Source organism: Nipponia nippon, unplaced genomic scaffold (assembly GCF_047370975.1).
Source record: "Nipponia nippon isolate SJK-2023a ecotype South Korea unplaced genomic scaffold, ASM4737097v1 scaffold_1, whole genome shotgun sequence".
Lineage (NCBI taxonomy): Eukaryota > Metazoa > Chordata > Aves > Pelecaniformes > Threskiornithidae > Nipponia > Nipponia nippon.
The window spans coordinates 90,365,603-90,376,331 of record NW_028262290.1 but is presented as its reverse complement, the minus strand read 5'-3'; the positions used below and the strand labels follow the sequence as shown (position 1 = coordinate 90,376,331).

The 10,729-nt window shown below is 43.9% G+C and overlaps 1 protein-coding gene across 1 annotated transcript in view; it reads right to left on the bottom strand.

Annotated features, from left to right (window-relative positions):
• Window positions 1-1,201: 1,201 nt before the first annotated feature.
• Window positions 1,202-10,729, bottom strand: part of CDH20 (cadherin 20) — a 125,266-nt gene continuing 115,738 nt past the window's right edge. The window contains exons 11-12 of the mRNA XM_087737052.1: window positions 4,161-4,412; window positions 1,202-2,673 (exon numbers count right to left, since the gene is read on the bottom strand). Of these exons, the coding sequence (XP_087593178.1) occupies window positions 2,174-2,673; window positions 4,161-4,412 (752 nt within the window). The 3' untranslated portion in view covers window positions 1,202-2,173. The remainder of the gene's footprint in view (window positions 2,674-4,160; window positions 4,413-10,729) is intronic.

Genomic DNA, 10,729 nt, shown 5'->3' with positions numbered 1-10,729 from the left:
TCAGGAGGTGAGGAAGCTCTCGGAAGTCTCAATGCCAGTTTCATGTGCTGTACACCACTTCCTTCATCATGGTGGTTACAATTCTTTGTCTCATGTTATAAAATCAATATGATACGTGAGGGTAAGTGCCATGGGATGAGTAAAAGGGTCATTACCACATAATTTTCAGTGCTCTTTCTGCAATGGTGTAAGGCAGGTTCAGGTGATAAGCAGAACCCATGGCATATTATGTTTGTGAAGGCACAGATTTTTCTTTGTATCAGATGAGCAAATGTTTGAGAAGTCACTAAAACTTTTTTTCCTTGCTGGCTGCCTGGCTCTGCAGGGGTGCATGACTTTGTACCAGCCTGTGGAAACAAAGTTTCTGTCTTAAATTGGTACAGCCTAAGATTAGGCAAAGTAGAGACAGCAGTATTTTGTGCGCATCTGCAACAGAAACTGAGCACAGTATGCACATGGTAAAAGTGTGGCAACTGGGTGGTTATGTCTGCACATCTATTTTCTTGGCAATTTGAAATGGAGTAAGTCCTTAGCTAGGAATGACTTTCAGAAGCCTTTCGCCACCTTCCATGAAACTTATGTTAGTGTAATTTCCCTGGTCCTTCCCATTTACACATGCAAACAAGATAAGATCCAGGCTCAAAACTTTGATTGCAGAGTAAGAATGACCATAGATGGATATTGCATGTTACAGTCTGTCATGTCTCTGAAAGCATGAGATTCTGTCAGGGCTATGAAACTGGTTTCCAGGCTTCTCAATGCCCCAGCCATAACCTTTCCAAAAAATCAGCCAAGACTTTCTTTTGACTTCAGCATGGTTGGGATAGAAAAGTAACTACGCTGGTGGGCTGCACTTGGGCTGGTTCACTGCTAAGGACAATGTCCGAGTGAACACCAATAAAAGAAGCAGACAATCTGCTCGAACCTGCAAACTGAAGGCTTGTCTCCTTGACACGATGCTGATGAACCATTTTTTCTTGATGCTCAAGGCATGTAAAGCCACAGACAAGCACTAACTGCTGTGTGCAAAGTAGTAAAAAAATTGCCATCAGACTTTCCTTTCTGTTTAACTTTTATTAAAAGAGGTGCTAAGGTACTGTACTGTACGCAGTACATCATATTTATTACCAAAATTAACAAATATACAAAACTTATACATGTAATTTTCTTACATCCATTTATTGGTCTATAATACTGCATTTGTTCAAGTAGGTTATCTACAGTATGTAAACATCCCTTGGATTGACCTCACACAGATTAGGAAAGCCCATCTAACCCATGTAGTTACCAAATATAGCTTTTTCTTTTTTTAAAATTTATTTGGCTTTCATTGGTAGAATCTAATCTTCACATTTGGCACATGGAAGAGACATCTACAGTGCAAAAGAGGCAGGTTTTCTGGTTTTGTTCTGAGCAGTTTAGCGGAGTCATGGTTTTAAAGAGCCGAGAATAAATTTACACAAACTTGATAGGAGATGGATTAGTGTTAATGCTCATAGATCAGCCATTAAACTAGAGCAGAAATTCAAAGCCTCTTCCCCAGCCCACTCGGCCAGGTGGAAAAAAAACCCTCAGCCTTGTGCCTAAAGGATTAAAAAAGGACTCTGTTAGCAACAGAGAGAGGAGGTTTAGTTTACAAAGAGCCCTCTGAGATTCCAGTTTCAATTTTCTGCTTTGTGGGATTTTTTTTTCCTCTTGTTAGCAAGCAATTTTTTTTTCCTTTTTAATGGGGGAGAATAGCCAGTGGGGAACCACTTTTCTATGCTGGCAATTTCTCAGTGAGTCGGAGATTACAGTTGGAGTTTACAGATCTTTGAATCCAGATGTATAGAGCTCAGTAAGCTGCCGTACTCAAGGGAGAGAGAGAAAGAGGGAGGGAGAGAGAAAGAGAGTAATGTCATTATATTCCAGTCGTGGAGCTTTCCAATTTTGCTGTAAAAAACAGGAAAAAACTTTCTTCCTTCTGCTTCTCACTGTTTCAAAAATGTGACTTAATTTAACTGAGTAAAGCTGATCCAGAGAGACCTTCATTCGCACCCTTCTTCCCATTCTCATCCAAGCACCGTATTGCTATGTTTTAGGAGGCCTCACCCATGTCCATGGAAGCATCTGATGAGAATGGACCTAACCGGACACTGTTTTGCATGGAAACCCCTCTGCCATTACTCGTCCGTTACCACAGAGCCCCGCTGCTGTCCGTGGCACCGTACATCTCGGCCAGCTTTTTGAAGCGCGGCCCCCAGTCCGTCAGGTAGTCGTAGCTCTGGTCTGAGTCTGTCGTCACCGACTGTAGGGAGCTGAGCGACTCCGCCACCGAGCCGTTCCCTTCAAACATGTACGTCTGGAGGGAGTCGAAGGGAGGCGCCCACAGGTCCATGTCAGCTTCGTACAGCTTGGCAAGCACGTAGTTGTGGACGTTGTTGTCCATGACGCACGCCTGAGGCACGTATCGGGAGAGGCTCTCTATTTCAGGCAGCATGTCCTGCCGGTTTTTCACCACCAGCTGGGCCTCCCGCGGGTTCCACATGGCGGCGATATCGAAGGCCTCCGTGTCCTCCTCCCCACCGCCCTCGTCGTCGTACCTGACAATGTTCTCATGGATGTTCTCCTCCTCGTCGATGATGTACGGCTGCTTCCGCTGGCGCCGCATGGAGAGGATGAGGAGCACCAGCACTGTGGGAGGCAACCGAGACACAGGGCTGTCAGTGAGGGAGCAGATCTTGCAAGGGCTTCAGACTCCCTGCTGCCCTGTTTTCCCCTGGGTGAGCCCCGCCAGCTCCTTGGATTTAAAGAGCTGTTGTGTTTGCAGGCAGAGGGGTGCAGAAATCCCCTCTCCCAGTCAAAATTAGTAGCTTGAGGTCCTGCTAATCTGTCCCTTTTCTCACCTTAATTCTTAACTCTCAGTGACACTTAGGACATGTCTATCCAGCGATGCTTCCCAATACACTGTAGCGACACTCGAGCTACTTTTAAGCTAGCCAAATCAGGTATCAGTGATGGTTTATCTAGTGGCACACAGCTCCATAGAGATAATATTCTCCTGCTGCGTAGCTGGGTTTTGCAGCCCGCTTTTGGGATGCCTCTCAGCTAGGTGGTGCCTGTGACATAGATGGATGTTGCTGAGGCACTGTGGTGATACGTCTGCCTACACGGCAAAAGGCAGAGCTAGCCCCTTAGTCTGCTCCAAAGCATTTTTGTGTTTATCTGCAAGGCACTGCCTTGGGCTGGGTAGAACTACTGTCAGTTGCCCTGCGCTAACGAGATGCAGATGCTTCTTAGCATGGGGAGAAGTGGTCATACAGGCACCAGAGGCCTTTACTATTGAAAATGTGCCATCACCTGGTGACTGTATTTCCAGAGCTAGAACTCAGCAAAGGTTTTGAATGCTGAAATTTTGGACTGAGGTATCTAGGCTCCTTTGCAGGGCCAGACTTGAGGCACTTTTAAAGAATTTTTCCTGTATTCTACTCCACTGCTCCCCAAACTGCTTCCTCTGAAAATTCAGGGAACATGTGTTTTGAACTAATATCTCATGACTCAAGAGACTGAACGAGGGAACTGAAGTTCTTTTGATTCCAACAGCTAACAGGGGACATAGAAGGCCTGGGCAAGGAAAGGATAGAATTTATTTGTGGAAACAGAACACACGCAAGGTGCTCAGCCCCTTTATAGCAGCACAGGCTCCATTTAAATGTAGTGTCTCAAGGAAAAAGGATGCAGGTGGGGATATCTCCTGCTAAAAGACAAGAGGTGGAACTGGACTTATCCCTCCTCTTTCCTGTGAGACCATATGATCAGAAACTGCTGAGGATGAGAAAGTAACTTGTCCCCAGCCACAGCTCTCAGTGCTTCCTCCTGGCACGCCCCTTCCAGGAAAGCAGGGCCATACCAGACAACCTAGCACTTTGGGGATCTGGCAGAAATATTTGCAGGCCATATTTTTCCCCCATTCCTACACCCCAGGGTCTAAAGCCATATGCAGCTGACTACACCATCTGGCCCTTGATTTGGCCATTTAAGTATGTGTGTGTCTACAAATAATATATACATATACATAGATCTGTGTGTGTGTGTTTGTGTCCTTCAGCTTCAGTGGATCAGCAGCGCCCTGGCCAGAACTGAGGAGTTTGTCCCCTTCCAAGAAGAAGCCAAGGGTTTACCTAGCAGGACAAAGATGCAGGCGAGGATTGCAATGAGCGCCCCTCTGCTCAGGCTGACGGGGAGGACATAGGCCTCCACGTTGCAGGACATCACCATGCCGTCATCATCGCAGCTGCACACGTGCACAGTTAGCGTACCCGTGCTGCTCAGCACGGGGCGGCCGTTGTCGCTAATCAGGATGGGGAGGTAAAAGGTGTTCTGCTCATGTTGTCTGAAGCCAGAGCGTCTTGTCAAAATCCATGCTGTATTGTCTAGGGGTAGAAAATAAATGGAGAGAAGAGCTTATATGCAGAGCAAATATATTTAGCAGAGGAGGAAGGTTAAAAAAATCAGCCCTAGACCCGTATTAATTCATCTCTCTTTTTTTCTTTGGTTTTTATCAGTTTATCATTAATCAGCATTTTGCCTCTGCCTCCCCTGTTCCAGTACCTTCTCAGGTCATAGCTCCAAACCTGCAAGGCATACACACCTTATGAGTTGCCTTTACCCCTTATGACATAAAGTGCCCCGAGCAAACTCACAGCCTTCAGATTTAGCTAAAAGCTTTCGGAAGGCAAGACAGAAACAAACAGTTGAAGGCAACTTGTAGTCCCTGTTTGTTCATGCTCAGCAGCTTTCCTAGACCTCACTTTTAAGCGCTGCCACCATTTTGGAGATGCTAGTGTATAACCCTTGTGGACATGTTAAGGTTCTCTTTATGTTTTTTGATACATGGCATGGCCATCTGCTTGAGGCAACAAGGAGACAAAGGAAAAAAACAGCTTGCTATCCTAGAGCAGCAGTGAGTCGAAAATTTGCAACTAAACATTTTTCAGTGAAACACATGCAATTTCATTGGCGCTTTTGCCATTGAAAAAAGTCAGAATGCTTCATGTCATCCTTGTCAGAATTATTCTGCTTTCATTTGACCATTCTGCTTCATTTAGTGTGACTGCCTGTTTTTTATAAGAACTTGAATCAAAATGAATAAAAATGATGCTGCTGAAAAAAAATGGTAAGAGAATGACCTAACAGCCAGTTGCTGTTGGTCATTTCAAGGGAAATTCCTACCATATTCAGCATGTTTTTTAAAATGTCAGAATTTCCCAGTGGCATTTGAATTCCTGTCTACCCCCTCCCTCAAATTCCTCAGACTGTGCACCAAGTTTCCTAATCAGAAAGAAATTGGATTCAGGAATTTGTTCTGCATCTCAGGAATGCCGAGACAAAATCTTTGGAGATAAGTGATGATTTTGTCAGTGCTGACTTTCAAGGTTTTGGCCTCAGAGACTTTCGGAAAGCACGAGACTGAATGTCTCCAATGTGATCTGGGCCACCAGGGAGTCTAAAGGAATCTGCAGGAAAATTGGCCCTTCTTACAAATATGTCTGGAAATCTTGGGCCAGCTAAGACACATGGGAACACAGGTACTTTTTCTCTTTGGCAGACCTACAAGCCTTGACCCCATGCAGTGATGCTGTGGGATTTTGGGGAGATGAGCTTCATGCAGTTTCTTTTACTGCTTAGTTTTGTTTCCTGTTCTCTTGGTTCAAAAGAGGTCTCAGTCTGGCCATCTGCATCTCCACCAATGTACATTCGCCATGCTTGGAAATGCAGGATGCCAATCAGCTCTTCCCAGGTGGATTGGCACAAGGGAGCTGCTGCCTGGAAATGGCAAGAAACCCTCTGATCACAAGTAGACTGTGAAAAAACCCAAAATATCAACAAGGGATTGCTCCATTTCCTTATTATTTCCCTGTCAATTCACTGCTAAAATTTAAATCTTGGGGTGATTTTCTTCAGTGCAGAGACTCAGGTTGCATGCACGTAAATCAGCTGTATTATCTGCTGTAGTCTGAACATCAGAAATGTTTGATGTCTTGTAGGAGTGAAATCAGGAGTGTTATATACAGCCAGCTATGGAATATATCCAAACTCAAGATAGACTTGCTAGACTTGCCTGCTAGACTTAAATTATGCTCCAAATTCCATACTTTGTGCTGCAAATCTTATAGTATCAGACAGTACTGGAACGCAGTATTGAATATTGAGAAGTTGGGCTCCACAGTTCATGAGATTAGTTTGAATTTGTGACGTTTTTAAAAGGAATCTCAGGGTCTTTTATTTCTTGTACGTCAATGAAATGTCAAGCTTTTACTCTCAAAGTGTAAAATTCTGAAGCGTGTGTGCATGTCTATATGTGAATATATAGTGAAATTGTAGTGTCTTGTTAAATCATGTGATCACAAGAGCTGGAGCTTTGAGGAAAAAAACACCAGGTGCAAGATGAAACCCCCAAAGTTGCTTAAAACTGATTATGTGTCAATGTTTACTGATTTCACCACCCTTTGATATGCCACGCAGCTCTGAGTATGTGCAGCAGGTGTGGACAGACACAGATGATTTTCAGGAATGTGTCCCAAAACCCAGCAGAGAGCAGCACCCTGCAGCTACCATGGCTCCTGGGCAAGGGGTGTGCTGCGGACGGGAGCCCTCGCCTCCTGCAAACCTCCCCCTCCTCTCTCCTGGGGCACACGCAAGTGCTTTCTCTCCCTCAGGCTGTTTATGTGCCCTCTAGTATGTGCTCCCCAGTTATTAATACCACATCTTTTCATCACTGGGCCTGTTTTAGCATGAGAAAAAGCAGTCCAAAGGGCAGAAAATGGCAAAGTGCCTGGATTTATGCTCTGTCAATGGAAATGTCTGAGTCATCTTAACAGTGTAGTAATTTGGTTGCATTTCTCTTTCCTGGGTGAAAGACTCACTCTCTTTAAACTAACTTACCATATAAGTTACAAATTCTATTCAGGTGACAGCAAACCTTCATTTTATGTAAAATTGCTCTTTGTCAGGGAAAAAGACTTCATTATTCTGAGCTGGTCTTTGCCTGTAAAAGAAGTCACAGGCAGTGAACCTGACTGAAGCTGTGCAAAATCAGCTAGTGAAAGACATGAAGTGGTTTTAACCATAGTTAGGTTTTTTTTTTTAGGCCAAAACCAAGTTTCTATAATCAAATATTGAAAGATATATATGTATATATATATTTTTGCTGTGATGTGGTGACTATATCACCCAGGTCTTAAATGTTCTTCATGACAAAATTCTCTTGGTGACTCTTGGCATTACATTTTGGCCCTTTTGTTTTGTTTTGCTTTGTACTAGGCAGGCATCCAAATCATCCCTAAAGACTCTCTCTACCTGTTACTCTGCAATTGCAATACGTTGGTGCCAAAGCTTGTTGTGTGACTCATCAAAAGCCAATGTGATTTGACGTGCTACTGCAGTGCGAAGGACGTGCTGGAATGTGATGCAGCATGGCAGAAACTGGAATATGCAATTTTCTTCCAAATTTGATATCTGCTAAGCCCCAGCCATCAAGAGAAGAGGGCTTGTGAGGACATGAAAGCCCCATTATACTTAAAAAAAAAGCAAGCATGACAAGAATGCACAATATTTTTGCAACAGAACTTCCAACACAGCGCCTTTGGCTCACAGAGGGCTGGTTGGTAGCACTTAGCTACAGCGCTGGGCAGGGATACTGAAGAGTGCAGCATGGTGGATCCTGCACCTGTGTGATCAGCAGGAGGTGAAAGCTGTACTTCCCACAGACATACAGGGTGGTGTCTTCATGTGGTTGCGAGAGCAAGCCATGGAGCATCTCCTTCCTGAAGTTTTCTGCCCCACTGGAAATGATGTACCTCCCTGGAGAGGTCAGGGGAATTAACCACTGTGTTGGTCCAAACCCTGAGACTGGATCTAACCACCGCTCTTCTCACAAGAAAGGCTTGGTTTCTTTCTGCATGCATCTGTACAAGAACTGGGAATGATTAGCCCAGAACTTCTGTGTAGTTTTCAAAAACTAATTGTAATAATTATGAATAGTTAGGAATAATATAAAGAAATATTTCACCAGGAGTGGGAGAAAGAGCTCAAGGAAGCAGGCATTACAGACACCACCAGCTTGAGGAAGGGCTCACATTTTTTCTTGGGGATTTTCAGCTCACTGCTTTTGTGCTCTGCCAAAGTGTGATGTAGATCACAAATTTAGGGAAGGAAGAAATAGGTAAAAATTTTCCTAGGACAAATTTAAATGCAATGGGGAGGACAGCCAGAGGCTTCCAATGACAGGCCTGGTGGTGGTATAACACTGATGCCTGCACCCATTAAAATGGCAACTCTCTTCATCAGTTCCTGGTACCCAAAGACGGAGGGCAGCAGTTAAGGGTCAACAGAAGATCAGCTCAGAGTTCAATCTGGAAATGCAGTAAGCTTATTTCGTTGTTCATCCCGTTCTTACAGCAAGCCTCTTTTGCCAACTTTTTCTCAGCATAATCTCACCTGGATTTAGAAGCAGGGGAAGATGGCTTGCCAATGCCCTACATCAGTAACCAAAGATATGGGAGACCCCAGCTCAATTCCCTGCTTCATCACATATGTCCTATGTGGTCTTGGGAGGTCATTTAGGCCCAGATCTTTGCAGATACTTAAATGTCTATCTCCCATTGATTTTACTGAACTCAAAGGCAACCAAGCGTGTAAGTAGCTTAATTTCTCCTTGCCCCGGATCCCCGTCTATAAAGTGGAGAACAATAGGATTTCTCTGTCTGCCAGAGATATGTGGAGAATGAATAAACTGAAGAAGTTCTCAGAGACTAAAATGACAAGGGCCAAAGAAATATGTAAAACAGCTCATCAGAATGCAAACTGTGATCTATCTGTTGCTCAGTATAAATCAAGGTTTTAATTGTTGCCAGGAAGGCTGCATGTCTTGCAGTTCCTTTTACTCCTATATTGGACAACCAAGTAATCAGCACAATTGCTAATTTTAATAGCGCCTTCCCACAGCCTGGGAAGGGTTGCTGTCTCGTGTTTACGTGCACAGGCTGTGACTATAGCACTGTTCTGTTTCGTGTCTTGCCACCCTGTGACATACAGTATAGCTACCCCCTCTGTGACTAAGTCATATAATTTATATAGTCCTTAGTGGTCCCTAGATGAAAATATAAATATAAATTATTGTTACTGAAATCACTACTGCACTCCAAATTGCTGAGGCAGTAAATTGATTGTTAATGGGTATATTTCAAATAGTCAGTGGTTTGATACTTAACATTTTTATTTCACATTTGTAACAATAGTACCCTAAGCTTCTTGTGATATATATCTCTGGAAAACTGGTATTTTACAGAGGGTGGGAGGCACAGCCATTCAGTCACTGCTGTCACTATAAATTATCACAACTATGGCCTTAGACAGGAAAAGTGCATCTGATGCTGGGAATTTTGTGAGTTTCTTTTTTTAGAGCAATGCCTTGAGGATGAAATGAGCCTAGTTTGCCAAATGTGTTAGCAATAGCTGTGTTTTATTTGTTCACTTATTTTGGCAACATGTGTTCAAAAATAAAAAAAGAGGGAGACAATGGGAGAGAGAAAGGGATAAAAATGCAAGAAATTGTGTGAGGATGCTTCAGGGACACTATAGAAAAAAAATTATTTTGGGATGAAAAAGCATTAGCATGCTGTGGAGGAGGGCTCCAGACTCTGCAAGTAACATGTTTTAAGACATGTTTGGTTAGTGAAGGCAGGGGCTTCTTTATTAGCCTCTATGTTGCTCTTTCATATGTCTGCAGAGGCACAGATAGGGACTTATGGAAGTAAGTATGACAAGAAGGCATGTGTGGGAGCAGGGGCAGGCACTCTGCTTGGAGACTGGCCACGGATGCTGCAGGTGGCCAGTCTTTCTCCCCATTTATTCTGGAATTGCTTGCTGATTTGTGGTACTTTACACACTGAACTCCTACTGAAATCCAGCCCCTTCATATTGACTTTCAAAGCTCTGCACCAGGTCACTCAAGGTCGTCCCTCTTTCCTGATGAAGGCTGCTGTGGACCTGACCTCAGCATCGTTGTCTGCCCATGGAGATCCTCTATCAGCAGCAGGCATGGAAAGGTTTGCCATGGCAGGGCTTCCCTGCAGGCTCCAAAACCACCAAAGCTTCCCCAAAAGAAGGAAATTCCACTGGCTAGGATACTCAAATTCCAGTGCTTTGCCACAAGTCTTCCCACTGGTGTTTCAGTTTCTACTTAGAGCATCTTACACAGACTTTTAGCTGTATGCCAAGTTATCCCCCTAAGGCTCTGCATCTCCTCCCTCCCTTCCTCCCTTTCCTAGGGAAACCAGGATGTGCAAAGAGGAAGAAAAAAAGTGCTTGGGGGAAAAGACTGGAACAAGAACCTTCCCTTTCTGTGCCTGGGAGAAAACATGCAGAGTACAAAAAAAGAGCAATGTAATTCCCTACAGATTTGTCTCCTAGTTCCAGTTGCTATCCTACCTTTAAGCATCTCCTTTTGAACAAATGCAATTTCCACTCCGGTAATCCAAGATGCCTGCAGCCTGACCACAAGACCTGAATTGGCACAAAACACTGGCACATTTCCTCGAAGAAGAAAAAGGGGCCTATTGCTAGAGAATATTTATAGGGAAGAAAATATCATATAACCTTCAAGTGTATTAAGTAATACGTCATTTTATCACTGCCTTTAAGGAGCAGGTGTCACTTGGTATTATTTGAAATGGCAGTCTTATCACAC